Here is a 21,159-nt window from a genome sequence, read left to right as displayed (position 1 = left end):
AACATGCAATAAAAGAACAAAATTAGTCACTGAGATTTTACGAGCTTATTATTATTATATATTATATAAATGTGTGTTTTGCCTTTTTTTCAAACCTGGAGGGTGTCATGATGATCACATTGTGCAATCCACATTTTCTTCATAATGAAAAGTTAGAGCAAATATCTCTGTAAATGGAGTATTATTGGAAATGCATAAAGCAATATGACACAAATTACAAAAGGCGACATTATCAGAGGAACATAATAGTTATGATAATACATCTCCAGCTGGTGTTAAAGATGAAGAGATATTGTTTTGTATCGGGGGCTCCTGCTGTGTGTTTGTTCTTGGAACAACTTGCATTCTCATATTTATGTGTTTTCTCCTGTTAGCCATTAGTAATGTGCATATTTAAAGATGAAAAATTTTACAAATAGATACCATTATTGTGGAAAAAACTGGAGACAATCACTAAGAAGATGTTAACACACACATGCATATATTTATATATTCATAAATATATATATATACAGTGCATCCGGAAAGTATTCACAGCGCTTCACTTTTTCCACATTTTGTTATGTTACAGCCTTATTCCAAAATGGATTAAATTCATTATTTTCGTCAACATTCTACACACAAAAACCCATAATGACAAAGTGAAAACTGTTTTTTGCAAATTTTTGCAAATCTGTTAAAAATAAAGAACGAAAACATAACATGTACATAAGTATTCACAGCCTTTGCCATGACACTCAAAATGTAGCTCAGGTGCATCCTGTTTCCACTGATCATCCTTGAGATGTTTTATTGGAGTCCACCTGTGCTAAATTCAGTTGATTGGACATGATTGAGAAAGGCACACATCTGTCTATATAAAGTATCACAGTTGAAAGTGCATATCAGAGCATAAACCAAGCCATGAAGTTCAAGGAATTATCTATAGACCTCCGAGACAGAATTGTATCGAGGCACAGATCTGGCGAAGGGTACAGAAAGATTTCTGCAGCATTGAAAGTCCCAATGAGCACAGTGGCCTCCATCATCCGGACATGGAAGAAGTTTGGAACCAGCAGGACTCTTCCTAGAGTTGGCCGCCCAGCCAGACTGAGCGATCGGGGGAGAAGGGCCTTAGTCAGGGAGGTGACCCCGATGGTCACTCTGACAGAGCTCCAGTGTTGTTCAATGAAGAGAGGAGAACCTTCCAGAAGGACAACCATCTCTGCAGCACTCCACAAATCAGGCCTGTTTGGTAGAGTGGCCAGACGGAAGCCACTCCTCAGTAAAAAGCACATGACAGCCCGCCTAGAGTTTGCAAAAAAGCACCTGAAGGACTCTCAGACCATGAGAAACAAAATTCTCTGGTCTGATGAAACAAAGATTGAACTCTTTGGCCTGAATGCCAAGTGTCATGTCTGGAGGAAACCAGGCACTGCTCATCACCTGGCCAATACCATCCCTACAGTGAAGCATGGTGGTGGCAGCATCATGCTGTGGGGATGTTTTTCAGCGGGAGGAACTGGGAGACGAGTCAGGATTGAGGGAAAGATGAATGCAGCAATGTACAGAGACATCCTGGATGAAAACATGCTCCATAGCGCTCTGGACCTCAGACTGGGGCGACGGTTCATCTTCCAACAGGACAACGACCCGAAACACACAGCTAAGATAACAAACGAGTGGCTTCGGGATGACTCTGTGAATGTCCTGGAGTGGCCCAGCCAGAGCCCTGACTTGAACCCGATTGAACATCTCTGGAGAGATCTGAAAATGGCTGTGCACCGACGCTCCCCATCCAACCTGATGGAACTTGAGAGGTTCTGCAAAGAAGAATGAGAGAAACTGCCCAAAAATAGGTGTGCCACGCTTGTGGAATCATACCCAAGAAGACTTGAGACTGTAATTGCTGCCAAAGGTGCTTCAACAAAGTATTGAGCAAAGGCTGTGAATACTTATGTACATGTTATGTTTTCCTTCTTTATTTTTACTGTGCAAAAAACAGTTTTCACTTTGTCATTATGGGTTTTTGTGTGTAGAATGTTGAGGAAAATAATGAATTTAATCCATTTTAGAATATGGCTGTAACATAACAATGTGGAAAAAATGAAGCGCTGTGAATACTTTCCGGATGCACTGTGTATATATATATATAAAATGTATATATACTTTTAAATGTTTACATTTTTTGTCAATTTAATTACAAAAATTTCACACACTTATCCCACAGGAAAGCCAAAGAAAATAAATGAAATCCCAAAAGTGAAAGTATTCCCTATTTACAAGTAAACATAATACATATATATAGTTTCTGTTTTGCTTGTTAGCACTGCAGGGCCCCAAACCCCCAGTTAGGAAACACTTGGGAAAGACCATTCTTGTCTGATTTATTTATTGCACATAAACCCAAAATAACTACTTTATTAAATTATCTTTAGAGACATTCAAATTATGCATCTAAATTGTGTTGGGCATCGAACACATCGGTCTGAAATACACACACATGCACACACACGAGAAGGAGCAGTTTGGGGTTTCGTTGCCTGGCTCAAGGGCACCTCGGCAGTGCCCAGGAGGTGAACTGGCACCTCTCCAGCTAACCGGTGCACACTCCGTACCGACAGAGGTTAACAAATCAATCCGGAAATAATATAGCGATTGTTTGAAATGTGATACGTGGCGATAAAAAGAACAATTCCAGTCATTCCAACTCAGATTCTTAAGGGCAACTGTGGGGCAGGTCTGTCTTTCAATCAGGGGGTTGGTGGTTCAATCCCCGCCCTAGTCGATGTGTCCTCAAACAAGACACTTAACCCTGAATTGCTCCCCTTAGCTGTGTCTACGGTGTATGAATGTAACATGCAAAGTGTCTTTGAGTACCTTTAAAAAGCGCTATATGAATAAAATGTATTGTTATTAGACACAATCATAGCAGCACTGCAAACAACAGTAATGGAACGTTTTTGTATCTCTTAATTTCCCTATCTGACCAATAACGCTCTTGGAAGCGACGCATTACGTTATGTTTTTTTATAGTTGCATCCTTGTTTATTTCTTGTTTTTTTGTCACAAAGTGCATCATAATAACTGTAAATTAATTCCGTTCAGGGGTACAGTTTGACAATTTTCTACCCCCCTCCCCCACGCCCGCCCACCCGCCATCTTTTTCAACATTTCTTTTAAATTTTAATTTTAGCAGCTTTCTCTCCACGACGCCGTGTAAATAACTCATTTCCGTCTGATCTGGGATCTGATGAACGCTCTTGTGCGGTGCTCCCCGGGGGGGGGGGGGGGGGGGGGGACATAGCTCACACACATCTTGAAGCTGATTCACTCCACCTTGTCCCACGTTTGATGATCATTTGTCACTCCGGCAGATGGATAAGTAGCAACGAGCCGTGATCTGCCTTCCCTTCACGGCAGTTATGCCTGAATGAGGGAATCAGCCGCCGTGGTTGTTGTTGTTGTTGTTCTCCCGGCGTGTTTATTAGTGCTCTTGTTGCATCGCCTTGAGCCTTGCTGCAGAAGACTTGTGTCCTGCTGGTTAGACACAATTGTATTATTCATGCCTTTCTTATATTTTAAGCTGTGAGGCAAATCGCCATAATTGAAAACACCATATTCCATCTCCTCTTTGCTTCTGCGTTGTATACAAGCAAATTGAGTTGATATTATTCTTCTTTCTTATTAGAAAAAGAAAGAAAAAAACACTTATCAAATGCATCACAGAAGCAATCTTTAGAAATACATTTACATTAAAATCTGCCCCTTTTTGATGATAATTTCCACTCCTCTCTCTGAACTCAATCACTCACTAATGAGGAAATTGCACGGTATAACTTGTCATTTAAACCTCAGGTGGTACTTTTTAGTGCAAATGGGCTGAATGAAATGTTCTTTATGCTGCTTGTTTTGACGCACATGTAGTTCTAGCCCTCTCCTTGTTTGCTATCCTTGTTAATGGCGCCCAAGAATTGAGGCTTATTACAGCTGTTTGTGACCAAATGTTAAATGTATCTCAGGTAGTGCTTAGTGCCCATTGATTTTCATCACAATCGATATAGGTTGTTAAAATTATACATTCTACAATTTTTCTTGCCATTTTGAAAAAAATATGTTTGTAAAATAAAACATGGGTTTCTCTGAGCAGACAGATACAGTTTCAAGGTGGTATTGATGAGCAGTAGCTCACAACAATTCAATTCAGTTTATTTTGTATAGCCCATTATCACAAATTAGCCTCAGAGGGCTTTACAATCTGTACACACACGACATCCCTGACCTTTGACCTCACATCAGGAAAAACTCCCAGAAAATAGAAAAAAACACTCACGGGGGGAAAAAGACATCTTCAGGAGAGCAACAGAGGTGCTCTCAACATGCCTGGGTGGTATGTTGTGAGCTCGTCACTACTATTGGCCGTGGTTTGCACGTCTTGAAGTCTGGAAGAAGGTTTCGCACAGAAGGATTCTGAAAGTGCCAAAGAATTAGCCGTCATAGCCGTGGTGTACCGGACCCCAGCCGGACAATAGTGAAGCATACTGAGGTTTCCAGAATTTCCTTTATTCATGTTCAACCATGAGCCTTGTTGACGAACATACATTTAAGAGTGTTTCTTTTTCAGAAATAACCTTAAGAGCATTATGGAAAAAAATACAACTAAAATGAGCTCTTACGAGTGTTAACATGAATTAGATGACCTTCATATCTACATGTGGTCATTAATTACAACTTGTGGGTATTTTATCATGGCTAAGAAGCCATCACAGTACCTGATTTGATCTGACCGCTGATGAGACCTCAGCAGGTCCGTACAGTACGCCCACATTCTTCAACCAAGGTCAACACCTTTGCACTTTGAGGTCCAATAATACAGGGGGAATCAAAATAATAGGGTCTAAGGTAATTTTCTCGATTTTACACAATTTCTTCTTATAGGCACTATACATTAATATTTTCAGAACAACCTCAGCTCGCTATATAATGGAGTTACATTATCTTAAGGCACAGTGTAAAAGTGGTAATTTGGCCCTAAAGCTGAAAGGTTGAAGTCTGATTTATTAAAATGCTTCATATACAAATTATACTTCAATTCAATTCAGTTTATTTTGTATAGCCCATTATCATAAATTACAAATTTGCCTCGGAGGGCTTTACAATCTATACACATAGACATCCCTGTCCCAGAACCTCACATCAGATCAGGAAAAAACCCCATGACTTCATACTACAGATCAAGCGTCATGTGATGTATGCAAATAAAAAATTAACATTGTTTTCAAACAAAATACTCACTATATATTTTAGTCTCTTTTTCAAGAACGGTTTTCCAAACGAGAACAGAACACACAATTCCACAAATTCCATTCAAGGGCGGAGCTCGACACAAACGCCACACGGCCCGCCCAAGCTCTCGGTGTAACAGTTTAGCTCCACACCTTCCTTTTTGGATTAGTTGTTTTCATCCTGTCTCACTAACTATCATGTCATTCCAGATCCTGCTTCCCATCTCGTCAGTCCAACTCCCTTCACCTGCCTCTGATCGCTCCCTCGTTAGTCCCTCATTACCTTCACCTGGTCTTCATGTCCATCTCACCTGTTGCCCATTCCCTAATTAGTCCCTGTCTACTTAGGTTCCCTCACTTGCACTTGTCCTCTGCCAGATTGTCTTGTGTTTTTCCGACCAAGCCCTCAAGCGTTCCACAGTTTGATTATTCTGTCTGTTCCGATCCTGACGACGTTCTCAGTAGTGATGGTGAGATGAAGCCTCATGAGGCATCGAACCACTTCAGCCGATTGGTTCGAGAAAGGGTTCATTTCTCGAAGCTTCATGTGCACACGAAACCACCTACTGGCCAAGTGTATAATCACAGGCAGCTGTATCTGAACCACATAATGTGAAGCATTGGATTTGTGTGTCTGTTATGGCTGTTGGGAATGACTATAAAAATGTATGACCAAATAATTTCTGTACATAAATTATCACATGTGCATAATGCAATCTTTTTTGAATGTATTCTGTGTGTGTAAATGTTCCCAAAATGGTAGTATCATATGATATGGCAGGTTGTGTAATAAAGTTATGTCACTTTAGGAAAATGGCATGGGCTTAAGCAGGCAGAGGACAGTGAACGTGTGTGTGTATAACTAGGAAGAGGGGACTGAATATGCTTGTGTAACTTGGACAGTGATGTACAGGACAGGGTGTGGTGGAATAAATGTTCCGATGCCTTGTGAGAATTCAAAAGTATTTTAAGCACGGTGGTCTTATCACACTTTATTATATAGTAACAAGTTCACAAATGATCAGAATGTGAGCCAGGTACAAACAAGTGGACAAGTGAGTCAACGAGACCAATAAGTCATCAGACAATAAGTAATCACACAATCAAGTCATGGAAACACCCAGCTGAGTGGAGCAAAATCTGAACCCTCCGAATGAGAAGTCTCAGACTTAATGCTGCCTTCTTGGTTGATTCTCCTCCTCTTTATACACCTCGCCGAGATGTACACATTCCAGAGTCCATCTGTTTCCCCTCAAGTCATCTGATTGTGACCTTTTCGGTTGGTCCCACCCAGATCATCGGTGATGTGATCTTTTCGGTTGGTCCCACCCAGGTCATCGGTTTGTGACCTTTTCGGTCACCACCCAGGCGGTTTAGATTACCCTCCATGGCATTTGGGAGAGACAACTGTTAACACATTTTCTCCTCCAACACAGGGGACATTTTATTCATTTTTATTCAGAAATAACAGTTTCTCAACAGTTCCATCTTATCACCTATCCTTCTCTCCTAACTCTCCAAACTATCTCTCTCTCTAAACTCTCCAAACTCTCAACCAACAACCCACATGGAGCCTGAGGGGTTTATATTGCTGTAAAACCTCCCGGCAAAATCTGAACCACTTCCCGAAGCAGTCACGTGGTACAGCCGGGCAGCGAGGCTTCGGACGTCATCATTTTTGGCTCCTCTCCTAAACGAAGCAAGCCTCGATACGCGCTTCGAGGAAACGCCCCCTCCATTACTCGACACACGCTTCGAAGCGTCGGCACATCTCGTAACAACACTAGCTCTCAGGAAAGAAACTTTGTTTGAATTATCTGTCTCCTGAGTCGTGCATTTGGGTCCACCCCAATCCCGTCGTGACACTCGGCTTGCTGCGTGCATCACGTACGATCTTTTGAGAAGGACACGGAATTACGACGTCTACAGATATTTCGGTTCCCTGAGATCTGAATATAAACATTGCGTAAATCTCGACTCCACGGGGTTAATGCCCCCACACACCAAACAGACATCAAAGAATTCACTTATTCCCTTGAGTTGAACGGCCTATCAGAGTGATTCCTCTGATGGGGCAAAAAGCCATCAACAAGGGGATTAATGTACAACACACACTGCCAAAACTAGGGTACACAAACGCTCACAAACAGCATGAAATTGGCGGAGCGTGTCATGGTCTTTCGGATTGTTAATACCAGGAGTAAATGCAAGGCCCTTGATCAAATAGCATGACTCAGACATTCTATTCAGATTTAGATCACAAGCTAAAACTAGATATATTCATGTACCACTGTCTTTTTGTCCATTTAACTTTGTGTAGAGCTTCATTGTCGCCGATTGATTTGTTCCAAATATTTGTTGCACTTTCATCAAAGAGCGTTTACACTTTTTTACTTAAGAAATACATGCCCCCAGGAGAATGTACCCTTTAAAGGACTAGGGAGTAGGATTTAGGAGGATCCACTGGTCCTATTTCACAAGGTGGATGATAGTATCATGGATGATCTTATCTTGCCCAATTTTTCCCATGCGCTGACCGATAACCCTAACCATTGGTGTCTTTTGACCATTCATTAGAATTGCCTCTTTTCCACGGAGCCAGACATCTTTCTACGAGAGCCCGGAATGGACAAACCAAACACTCACTTTTCGAGAGAACCTTTTACGATGTTGAGTTGAACCAACCTTAAATCAAACCGATGATATGTTGATCAGGATCAAAGGAACACAAGAATTGATAACCAGCACTTTCATATTTTTTCAAATGTGATGAATGTTTCTCTGTAGCTTTACTGAAGAGAAACAAAACATGACTTTTTCGTTTGTTTTTGCTTGATATTTAGGTTGTGCTGCACGCAACCGTTGGATGTGTGTCTCGACTGTAATTGCAGTTGCCAAATAATTTCGCATTCTCACTTGCTGTGAGTTTTATCATCTGCCAGGACTCTATTCAATAGGTCCCTTCTGAATATATAAATCAAAGCAATGGGCAATTATAAAAGAATAATTGGTTTGTGAGGTACCATCAAGTTTACTATGAGAGGAAGGAACTTTATGTCCTTTCTCACGGGGAGAGCAGAAGAGTAGAGGGAATTGGGTGGCAGTGCCTGAGAGGTCCTCGCTTTCTTTATGTCCCGAGACAAATTCATGGCAATACCAACACGAGTCCTTGTTCATCACAAGCAGCATGTATCCGCTCTAAGAAAACAATGAGGTCCTTTCCACTTTGTTGTCCATCTCTATCAAATCCCAAACACTTGTATTGCTGTCCTTGCAAGAAGTTTACGAGGAACGTCAAAATCCCGTCAACGCTTCGGGCGAGGTTAGAGCTGAATGGGTTCACGGCACGATTCATCTGGCACGTTTCATCTAGCAAGCCTACTACCTTGCATCGCAGTTGTGCTGTGAAAAGTCGTGGCTCTTTTCATGATGACTGTACAGAATGAATTAAACATGCAAGTGTTTGTGATTCATGAGAATAGATATGTCGTCATTCGGTGAAATGTGAGAGCATAGTGTCACAGCATGTCTTTCAAAGTAGAACACTGAGGGACCACGTCCTTTTGCCACATGAAACATGATCTAAAGAAATGTGATATCTGAATCAAGTCGAATGAAAGCATATTGCTGACTCAAACTCAGTAGTTCATTAGTAATGCCTTACTCTCATTAGCTTGTTTGAAGTTGATATACAGTGTTACTGACACCATTTCAGAGCTATATTTTCATGTGTTGTAAATGTCTTCTTCTGACCGTGTCCACGAGGACCCCCTTGTGATGTAAATGTCGTCATCAGACAGTGTCCACGAGGACCCCCTTGTGATGTAAATATCATCATCCGACCAAGTCCACGAGGACCCCCAAGTGATGTAAATGTCATCATCCGACCGTGTCCACGAGGACCCCCATGTGATGTAAATGTCCTCATCCGACCGTGTCCACGAGGACCCCCATGTGATGTAAATGTGGTCATCCGACCCTGTCCACGAGGACCCCCATGTGACGCAAGTCCTGATAGGATAAGAGAGAGAGAAATGACGAAGCATGATAGCCCATCTACAAAGCAATCAATCACCTCACGTAGGTGATGACAGCAGGATGTAGTTATGTCATCTAAAGGTCTTTAGTGCACTCGCATCATGCAATGTGAAGCCAGAACTACCTGGATCTAATCTATACAATGTAAAATACCCCTGGGTTCTAACTTTAAGGTGTAAATAAGGTCCTCAAAGGTTAGCACTCTCAAGAACAGCTCGTCATCGACCAATGAGTCCACCAAAGGTTTGGTGTTTTTTAAAGTCTGCTCCGGAAATTGTCAGAAATAAACTGAGTTGAAGTGGTTGAACAGCCCACTTTGCTGCAGTGATGTCGCGAGGTGCTGCGCGGTGTCAGTGCGCCATGACATTGTTGTTGGATGTGCACCGGCAGTCTTTCCATCGCCTTTCATCGACCCACCGAGCCTCAATGAATGTCGCACTGTACTCTGAGAACTCAAATCAGTCCTCGGTATTATTAACACACAAAACAAACGTTCCCACAACTAAACAAGTTTTTCTTTTGCCCACTCCTTTCCACCTCAACAGAGAGGAGCTGATGATCAGCTCGTCCTTCGAATCGTTGGAGGTCCTCCTGGACTCGTTCGGGCCCGTCAGGGACTGCACCAAAGACAACGGAGGCTGCAGCCGCAACTTCCGCTGCATTTCGGACCGAAAGCTGGACTCCACCGGATGCATGGTGAGTCATCTCTTTTTTATTAAAAAAAAACTGTGGCTGGGAGCTGCCATACGTTTGAGCCAAAGGGTCAGAACCTAAACTTTGCGTTATATTTCTATATAAATCACATTTAAAGTGCTCTCCAGCCGTACAGCAGTACAGTCGGTTCACATCCCTTTTATGATTGATACGAGTAGATGACACTGAAAGCCTTCACCTCCAACACTCCTGGGATTTTTTGATCCGACGCCCACTCATACGGCCGAACCTACTTCAGCAGTTCATATTCCAATGTTGAAAAAAAATATTTTGTTTCGGCCATCAGTGTTTTAGTCTTGTATAAATATTCATGAGCATATCTACGGGGCCGAGATGACCCGTATCAAGGACAAAGCATCAGACCTGCACACAACAGCGTGTCCGAGTAGGCAGTTTGACTCCATCTCATATACCGCCCTCCCCCCCCCGTTGGTCGACAACGCATTCATTAACTCTAGGTGGTGCTTAGCAATCAGGTTTATCTTCCGTCGCCATCTGTCGGGGACTCCAGCAATACCGGTCTCGTTATTTGCAGAATCTTAGCGCCTCCTGCTTGTGTTTTGCATCTGCTAAATCCCCCCCCCCCCTCTTTCTACTGATAAACTGTCATGTGCCCCCCCACCCCTCAACAACGAAATCTCTTTTCAAGTACTCTCAGGTGGACTCGGGAGATGCTATTCATGCTATCCAGTACACTCCATCCTATCCCAAACAGCTTGTGAGAGGGTTTTTAAATGGAAAAATGTTTCATTTTCAGATTAGAGCATATGCATGCATCTCCAAGCAATTATGTATGTACGGTAAACAGTAGCACGGAGTATTTAAATGTTATTGTGACAGGCATGCGAAACACGTGGAGCACGATTATTGATTACTCCTATTCTCTTCCATCAACATCATCTGACTTTAATCACCTAGTCTGAGGCTCAACGTGAGTATTGTGTACACTGTAAAAGCTCATTCTCATCAACTCAACATACTTTAAAAAAACTTCAAGTTAATTAAATGTTACATGTACGTGTTTACAAAAAAATGCAGACGACCAAGCTGAACAAATGTACGTCTGAGAGTTCGCTCAACTCATTAAATTACGTTTCTAAAGGAACATGATCGGCATGTTTCCCAGCATGCGTCTTTTGAGAGTGAGATTATTATTTATTTATTTTAATTTAAATTTTTCTTGCTGTTATGTCATTTGGAAAAGTCATGGGACTTTAAAATGTTTATATTAGGACTGGAAAAGTTCTTGAAAGAAATATATTTTACATGACATGATTCCAAAAGTTTTGGAATCATGTCATGTAAATTTGTTGTGTTCATATGTTCATTTACGATGAGTTTTGTATCATGAATATGCTTTTAAAAGAATGACGCTCAAAATATAAGCCGGCATACGCTCTTTCATACTCTCACATTTTTTGTGTTGCAAGTGAATGCACCTTAACTGAAAAGACATAAATGTTTATTCTTTTAATCAAACTATTGTCTCTCATTCATTTGTGTCATTTAAGATATACTTACTTACTTATGCTTTGGCGTTCTTATTGTAAGTTTAAAACTAATTTGTTTTCACTTTTTCATATCTACACCGAGATTTCACAAATTTTGTGAAAAGTCCTGAAAGTCCATTCGTCAACATGTGTATGCACCCTGTGTAATGTAGGTGAGTCATGAGTTGAGTTCCCAGTGTAATACCCAACACTTAGATTAGTGGGCATGCTCCTGCATATAGTTTAAAAAACTTAAACTACAGCAGCTGTAATCTCCTCACGTCAAATGAAGACAGAGACGATTGTTGAGTGGTATTTTTGGTTATCATTAGTGACAAAGCCCCCTGATAATTATATATTATGTGGCGGAAAAAACAAAACCAAGTATTTTAATTGCCTTAACAAAAAAAGTAATTTTGTTACCTGCATTTTTGTTCTCTATTACTACAGTTTACAACGTCAACCAAGTGTTTATTATTGCAACCGCAATCCAGTTGAGAATATGTTCCCCCCCGAAAAACCTAATAAAGAGTTCAGTCCAGCTGTGTGGGAACGAGTTGACTCAGACACTCAACGCTAACATCTACAATAACACACAATAACAGTGTTAAGAATTACATGTTGGAATAATTCATGGTTTGCCATTAGTTTGTTTTTTGTATTAGCATGCTCACGTTAGCTAATTAGCACTGAACATAAAAAAGACAGGGTTTTGTGGGTATTTGTTCATAGATCAAACTACAAGTACAATTGTAATGTTGACCTGAAGATGGCGCTACCATAAAAGTTTGTCTGTACTAATGCCACGGCAATCCTAATAGTTGCGTAACTATTATATTTTAGTTAGTTAACAATAATAATCCATATTGCGCTTTTTAAGATACTTTACATGAATACACCGTTGACACAGCAAGGGGAGGAATTCAGTTATTGCTCAAAGACACATCGACTAAGGCTGGGATTGAACCGCCAACCACCTGATTGGAAGGCGGACATGCTAACTGACCCGCAGTCGCCCCAAAAGTTAGCTAGTCCAATCAGTGTAGATGGTAATAGAAGTGCATTAAAGGAGTACATGTATCCGTTGTGCTCAGCCATCACATCTTCAGTCGTTCCCATATTTTGTGAAATCATTTTTGCTGTTGGCCGTGTAATGTTGCCACGCTGAAGTAACTTGTAAGTGTCAACAGTGACGTTCAGGCGCAGCCAGGCGGCGTCTTTGCCGAGTCTTGGTTTTTGGTCGTTCTGTAGCTACTTCAAGTAGAATCCTGAGCAGCTACAATACAAAGAAGCTTCTATTCGCTGATGCAATAAATCACTGAGCTTTTATGAGTCTTAGTTGTGCCTTTCATTAAAAAACTAATGCCAAGAAAAACCACCATCAATGCTCCCACGTTAACCACAACATATCTCACTTGTAAATATAACGTATCAGTGGGAATCAATTGGACTCCACGGGGTAGTGTCCTCTATCTGAAATTGCTTCGTACCCGGTGTGATGGGAGGCGACCGAGTTGCAGCCACGTTGCACTGAAATGTCAGAGACCAAAATATCCATCCAATTTCTGTCTTGTACCAAGAGATGACAGTGGGGAGATTTCAAGTCAGGGCTTTGAAGTCGAATGGACATCTGACTTTGTCACTCCGTGCAGTGTTTACCAAACTTATTTTTTTCTGTGGACCCACCTTTAAAAAAAATAAAATACAAACTATCACACTCCAATTCACAATTTGAGTTATCTATAAATCGCGAGAAGAGCGAATTTGTGCTTAAATGAAAGTTCCAGACTACCTTTACTGCCATTTCCACTGGGGCATATTGTAGCGATATCATCAAAACCGTTTTATATTTATGTTATTAAGAATAAATTACTTTACAACTGATACCAAATAAATGCATTTAGGTGGATTTTGAATTTCATTTGTTTTGGTTTCCTTTCATAACATAAGATTAAATATTATACTTTGGCTACCATTATCAGAACAACATTAACATTCAGTCTTCCTTCGTGTGGCCTAAAAGGTGTACTGCAGTTATAAGAAAGAAAAGAAAAGAACTACATTTACACTTTTATTGATCCCACAGTGGGAAAATTCCTCTCTGTATTCACCCATACTCAGTTGTTAAGGAACAATTGGTGATTCACTGCCTTGCTCAAGGACATTTCAACATGAACTAATATGGAGAGCGGGAATTGAACCGGGTACCTCGTGGTTACGGGATGACCGCTCTCCCCCATGAGCTACAGCAGACCCACATTTTCTCAAGATGTTAAATAAAACAAAAAGACTGTTGTCCCGATATTCTTCCTTTACACATTATTGCTTTCAAACAACAGCTTCCATCTACTAGGTGGCTTCATTATGTTGCTCTTTGTTGCAAATCCTTGTCAAAAGCGGACAAAAATATAATATTTATATCAAATGTGTTCTCTCTCAAATGAGTGCAACATGAATCCAGTAAAGAGACGTCTTGCCAACGTTTGGAGGTGCCAAGAGACTTTTCTTTTGTATTTTGTTCTATTATTTATTGTCCTGTTATATTTTCATCCCTCTGAGTATATTGTATAAGTATCATGTGATATTTGTCTGAGAACACTTTGTGCTTATTCGTTAAACATTTCTCTTCCCATCATGCATCATGTTCACTGAGCTTCACGGACCCTCGTTAAGTCAATTCGGAGACACCGTACGGTGTGAGCGATATATGATAAGTCTTTCTTTTTTTACTCTGATGGATTTAAGATATGTTTTTGATTAGCCCGGTCAAACAGACACATTTTAAATAGAAGGTGGTGTTTGGCACCACAACTTCCGGTGTCTAGGGACTTCCAAAAAACATTCACCAAGAATTCAATAAAGTTATTAAAACAAGCCAGAAAGATTTTATTAGGGTCTCCCAAAAATATTTCGTTGTCTTTATTTCACGTTTATATCTGCAGTACACCTTTAAGCCACACGAGGGACCCCCTCGGAGATGACATGGTTTTTGTAGACGAACCAGGAAGTTAGCGTCGCACCGGTTCCCGCCATTTTTATTTGTTTATTTTATCGCAGAAAAATAAGCTCTTTGTCAAACACAGAATATTATCTTCACAAATTAACTCCACTTTTAGAATCTTCGAAGTGTGAATGCAATCGGCAGATGTAAAAAAACACCGTTAAGCCACGTATGTCACATATGTGTGAGGATGTTTTGTTGTCTCTTGCAGACATTTTGTACTAAGACAGGTAAAGCTGCACAATTAATGAAGGGTATGTACTGACATATGTTATGTTGTTGAACCAAACATTTACATTTCTTAAGCGTTGGCCTTAATTCAGGCATCTAACCCAAAACCCATACATTTCCATGTTTTCAGAATCATCCCTGCACCACTGTAAAGCCCATTGACGCCTGCGTGCAACATTAATATGAACGGTTTAGCGAATGAGAGGAAAGGAACAGAGCTGATGAATCTGTCCGCTGTCATTCATAATAGATAGATAGATAGATGTATACTTTATTGATCCCGCAAGCGGGAAATTACAGGCAGATCCAGGAAGATTACAGCATAACACGAGGGAAGAGAGGAGAAAATAAAAAAACAACCCCCAGAATATGCCCCTAGAGGGATACAGTGTGGGAGCAGAAAAAAACACCTCAGCACAAAAGCACATACATCTAAACAAGACGTGCAACGTGGACGAAGGGGGGAGGGGAGGTAAACCAAAGACTGAGTGGTCAAGCTCAGCCGTAGGGGGGCAGAAGGTAACCAGCGTAGACAGGCAGCCAGCCATCCGGCAGCCCGTTAGAGCGCCAGTAGACCACACTGGGGGCATAAAGCAGGCGAAGGCGTGGGATGGGGGTGAGGGTAGTGAATGCATATCAGTGTGTGTGTGGAAGTTCGTGTGTGAGTGGCCTGGTAAGTCGTCCTCCCCCAGGCCACAACAGACAGAGTTCTCAGTCCGCAAGATGGTCGTTGCCATGGAGATAGCCTTGAAATGTCCTGGGGATACAACAACCACAGGTGTTTGTGGATAGGGGGAAGGGAATGAGAGAGGTTCTCACTTCAGCGATCTTCAGGGGAGTTGTTGTTCCAGTAACGGCCTTGGCCAAGGCCCGTTCTGGTTGAGGGAGCCGAAAGCAGATAAGATTGGGATTGTTTGGTCTTCCAGCAGCTACATCCAATTTGCGCACCTACTATTCCACCACTTTCCTCCCATTTCCCAATAGGATTTCAAATCGATCCAATTTCGTCGGGCAGCCTTAGGGGGCTTTTAACGGCTGTCACCGTTTCCTTAATTTTCCGATAAACCAGGGCAACGCCAAATCCAAACAGCAGAAATCCTGTAATCATAGTTCCGAATAGGTAGATGTCATCTACGTCCTCCACGGAAAGGGCTGCTAGGCACAAGACACGCCACGCGTCCATCGTGTAACCAGTTGCAACGTCCCGGCAGGACAGGCAGGTTCCCCCGAACCCGAGCTTCTCGTCGAGAAGACGGTGTCAATTTCGTTGAGAGACCAGTTGATCAGATGATCAGTTGATCGGTCCATAGTTTTAGTTCGAAGAGCAATGAGGAGAGAGTCTCTCAAGTATATGACAGACAAGACATGACGATAGGAGCCAAGCAGGGAAGGGAAGGTCATGGGGAGGAGAGGGAGAGAAAAATGCGACCGCCTTCGGAGAGAGCCAAGAGATATGATAATGTATGAAACGTCATGATTTATCATACATTGATCGCTTCAAAATGGCCGATTCGCCTTTTCAAGATAAAAAATGAGATGAAGTGGAAATGTGTCAGTTTTGAAAAAGGTGCGCCCCCAGAAACAGAAGGTGAAGAGCGGCAACACGAGAGGCGGCTCATTAAACCAACTGCATGAACGGGCTCGAGGTTGCATTCTTTTGAGATGACATCAGTTGCATTCGGCTGCCTTTATATCTCTGTGTTCTAAGGAGACATTTATCAAAGCCCCCCCCCCCCTCACCTGCTCCACCCTGAGCGTCTGCTGGACTTCTGTCCCAGAGGAGATATTTCATTTTATTCTTTTCTTTACTTTCTAAACATACTTTTTTTTTCCTTTATATTTTTAAACAGACTTTTTCTAAACAAACTTTTTTTAAATTCTTTATTTTCAAAAACAGACTTTTTTTCTTTTCTTTATTTTCTAAACACTGTTTTTCTTTTCTTTATTTTCTAAACAGACTGTTTTTCTTTTCTTTACTTTCTAAAATAGACTTTTCTCTTTTCTTTATTTTCCAAACAGACTTTTTTTCTTTTCTTTACTTTCTAAAAACAGACTTTTCTCTTTTCTTCATTTTCTAAACAGACTTTTTTCAATTCTTTATTTTCTAAAACAGACTTTCTTTTCTTTATCTTTTAAAACATCATCTTTTTATTTGTTAAAGCTCGGTGTTCTCGCCCCACATTCCTGGTCTGCATTCTATGAGCTTTCCTTCATTTGCTGAATCTACCTAGAAGTCACAACCCAGACGCAGCTGCTGCTGCCTTCGTACATTAGATAGTAATTACACGCAGTGAGCGGAGTACAAATTGACTGGAATTGGCAGCACGGATTCACCCCGTGCTTCTATTTATGTAAATCCGGCCCACCGAATGTGGACCGTTATCAATCACAGAGGAGATGCAGAGTGGGAGAGGCAGGTGAGTTTAACGAGGGACTTTCACAAGCTTCTATACGACTGGGCTGCCGATTGTTTATTTGGCGGCAGCCTAATTGCCTGATTTTAATAATTATGATTTTGTATCCTTTAAAAGCCTTTACAGCCTTTTTATTTTTGTGTGCAACTCATCTGCACATCAATAGATTTTTTTTACTAATGCTTACATAGAGCATAAATACAACGCAAAGAAAAAGCTCCATAGTTATTTCCGGCGGAGAGGAAGGTTGATCTTTCAAAGGCAGCAATTACGTTTTGAGTAACAGACAAATACAATATAGTGTTTCCATAGAACACAGACTGAATATATAAGAAGTAGACGTGTTCATCGTGACATCACTCGTTGGTTTGTGGACTGCCAGTATCAAATCGTTGAGTTTGGTGATGTGGCTGTCGGCCATCTTGTTATTATGCCTGTCGTCTATTTGGCTTTTTGCAATCAGTGAACGGAAGTGACCACATTTGGAAATGAGAAGGAGTGAAGTCACATACCCACCTGTCAAACACAAGGTAGCCCCGCCCTAAAGCATAACCTGGTTTATGGTCTTTTCGACTCAAAATGGTCCATCCTTTGCTAAAAATACATTACGTTGTATTGAAGGATTGAAACTAGAGATTGAGACATAAACTCATGTTTACAATGTTTACTGAGGGAATAAACCAAGAGATAAGTAGAGTCATTTATAGAGACTTCTATACAACCAGAGAAGCCGCCCCCTGGTGGTCAGTAGAGATAAAGCAGCTTTAACACATGAAGCATAGCCTTCTATACAACCAGAAGAGTCGCCACCTGGGGTCAGTAGAGAGAAAGCAGATTTAACACAGGAAGCATATACTTCTACACAACCAGAGGAGTCACCACCTGGTGGTCAGTAAAGATAATGCAACTGTAACACATGAAGCATGGACTTCTATACAGCCACAAGAGTCGCCCCCTGCTGGTCAGTAGAGAGAATGCATATTTAACACATGAAGCATAGGCTTCTATACAACCAGAGGAGTCACCCCCCTGGTGGTAAGTAAAGTGAAAGCAGCTTTAACACATGAAGCATGGACTATGACAGAATGAGTTTTAAGACACGTCTGCATTGGCTTCAGTCAGAACTGGAGTTGAGGACAGACACACTGCATAACCTTTAACCTGAAGGCACATTCACTCAAAGTACGTCTCAAAAAGGGAAATTCAAGGCTTTACAACCATCAGGCTCAGACCCACAGTAGGATTCTGCTCGTCGTTCCTCCGGCTGCGCCAATCATTTCAAACCTCTCCTTGAAAAAGTGTTTGCACCATTCCCAAATTTGCACGGCTGCCGGTTTAGTTCTCATGTGAAATATTCGCTGACGAGTATTCTGCTTTTTCCGTGCCTCTCGAATAGCTCCCCACGGTTCCTCCATGGATTGGTTTCGTGTTTGAATGAGACGTTTCACTATTATGCTTACAAAAACTCTTAGTCATTGATCTTTGCTTGCATACACACACACACATCGTGCTGTGCCCGCCCGTCACCCCGCGGCCCCGCTCCCAGCTGCCGTTGCATATATTAATGTGTGCTTTAGTAATTATCTTGTGCCTGTCAAGCTTATAAATGAGCCTCTCATCCGCCTAATCAGGGAGGTACAATGGCCCCTAATCAAATAACACCTTGTCTGCGTCGGCGCCGCCCGCGGCCGGTCCCGTCGGCGCCGAAAAGCCCTCGAGAACGCCGCTGCCGGCGCCTCTCGCCGTGCCGGTGTATCGCGGCGGAGAGCGTGATAATCAGGGGACGACTGTGAGCGTAATTAGCTCCGTCTTGTCACTTTTTCTCCTCGCTGGGGGAAGCGGGTGGATGTTGTCCCCGGAGCAGATTGCCGCCAGGATGGAGCGACAACCGGCTCATACGAAGTTGTCAGGGCATTGGTATAAAAACCTGCAGCGTGTTCATTGGCCACGGTTCCTTCGGTCACGGAAAACCTGGAAGTCATGGATCTTTAAAATGTTTTTTTCCAGGCCAAAATATATCCCAAAAGATTTGGAATAGTCATGGAAATGTGTTGTACACATATGTGCATTAACGCCGAGTTTTAAATAATTAATATGATTTGAAAAGAATGATGCTCAAATTATAAAGACGGCATACCCGGGGCGCACATTCTTCGCGCTGCAAGTGAACGCACCTTAACTTTTAATCAAACTATTGTCTCTCATTCATTTGTGTAATTTAAGTAAGTAAGTAAGTAAATCTTTATTTGTATAGCACCCTTCACAACACGAATGTACAAAGTGCTTCACATCCTTAAAATAGGTAAGATAAAAATAATAAAATAATGAAATAAAATAATAAAATAAAAATAAAAAAATAACATCAAACAGATCATTTACGATTTAAAATCAGAACATAGAACATGCACAGGGAGCAACAATCTTAAGGTTATATACTGTAAGCTTTGGAGTTTTAAATACTAAATGTTGGAGCACATCTATCCTTATTGGAGCACATCCATCCTTCTTGGTGCACAACAACCCTTATTGGAGCACATCCATCCTTATTGGTGCATATCCATCCTTCTTGGTGCACATCCATCCTTATTGGAGCACATCCATCCTTATTGGTGCATATCCATCCTTCTTGGTGCACATCCATCCTTATTGGTGCACATCCACCCTTATTGGAGCACATCCATCCTTATTGGTGCACATCCATCCTTCTTGGTGCACAACAACCCTTATTGGAGCACATCCATCCTTATTGGTGCACATCCATCCTTATTGGAGCACATCCATCCTTCTTGGAGCACATCCATCCTTATTGGAGCACATCCATCCTTCTTGGAGCACATCCATCCTTCTTGGTGCACAACAACCCTTATTGATGCATATCCATCCTTATTGGAGCACTTTTATACTTATCTTAAATCCATCCTTCTTGGTGCACATCCACCCTTATTGGAGCACATCCATCCTTATTGATGCATATTGTTAAGTATTCAGAAATCCCCTGGTGCTGAATCGAAGAAAATGTCCGGAGTCGAAAAGTTCTAATAAAATGTATTTAATAAAAAGTATTTCCAATCGTTGATAATAACTAATAACTGTTCAGATACAGAGTATAACTCAGCTGAGGGAGCCTAAATCACTGCGTCCACAGACCGCCAAAGCAGTTAACTGTCTAACAGAAGTCAAGCTCACTAAATCTAATCCTCAACTGAGGGCTTCTCACAGGATCACGGCCTACATGCAGCTAACCTGCATGCAGTGCATCTCTGCCATCATCCAAAGGTCAAAAGCATTGTCTCTCTGGTCAACATATGTTTTTATACCTCCCGTTCGTCCCGGCCCCAGGGGAGATATTCACTTCTCATTGGTTAACCTGTCTAGGTAAAACATTAGTCCTAATCCACTCATTGGCTGAGCCGTCTGTCCGTCAGTGTTGAAAGCGTGTCCACGCCTCTTGACACTTGAAGTCATCTGTCCCTCTTCCTCTGCGTCGTTCTATCCCCTGCTCTGAATGGCATCACAGGGGTCCTCAGGATGCCTCTCAGTCTGCTACCCCCTGCTCTCCGAGCCAGGTGTGAACTTCGGGGGAAGGGGATCCCTTGCTGCAATTGATCTGTTTCTTGTCACACAGAAAGATTCATTTTACCAGTTGCAGTAATCCATTAAATAATAATCCACAGACATTTACCAAACAATATTGTAAATTATTAAACAACACACATTCTATAACAACATGTATGAAGTTATGGTATATTAGTAAATCCTAATTTGCACATTGCTTTAGTAAATTGTCTAATTCAACAATATCCACCCTTATTGGAGCACTTTTATACTTATCTTAAATCCGTCCTTCTGGGTGCACATCCACCCTTATTGGAGCACTTCCACCCTTATTGATGCACATCCACCCTTATTGAAGCACATCCACCCTTATTGAAGCACATCCACCCTTATTGATGCATATCCATCCTTCTGGGTGCACATCCACCCTTATTGAAGCACATCCACCCTTA

General features: G+C 41.6%; 1 protein-coding gene across 2 annotated transcripts in view; it reads left to right on the top strand.

The window, feature by feature from the left end:
- The window catches only part of astn1 (astrotactin 1), a 462,961-nt gene that overhangs the window by 175,295 nt on the left and 266,507 nt on the right, over window positions 1-21,159 (top strand). For both annotated transcript variants that reach the window (XM_056421820.1, XM_056421821.1), the window contains exon 12: window positions 9,848-9,998. In XM_056421820.1, the coding sequence (XP_056277795.1) occupies window positions 9,848-9,998 (151 nt within the window). The remainder of the gene's footprint in view (window positions 1-9,847; window positions 9,999-21,159) is intronic.

This window comes from Pseudoliparis swirei, chromosome 8, assembly GCF_029220125.1.
Source record: "Pseudoliparis swirei isolate HS2019 ecotype Mariana Trench chromosome 8, NWPU_hadal_v1, whole genome shotgun sequence".
Classification (NCBI taxonomy): Eukaryota; Metazoa; Chordata; class Actinopteri; order Perciformes; family Liparidae; genus Pseudoliparis; species Pseudoliparis swirei.
Note: the sequence above shows the minus strand (reverse complement) of the source record. Positions and strands in the feature narration are given on the sequence as shown.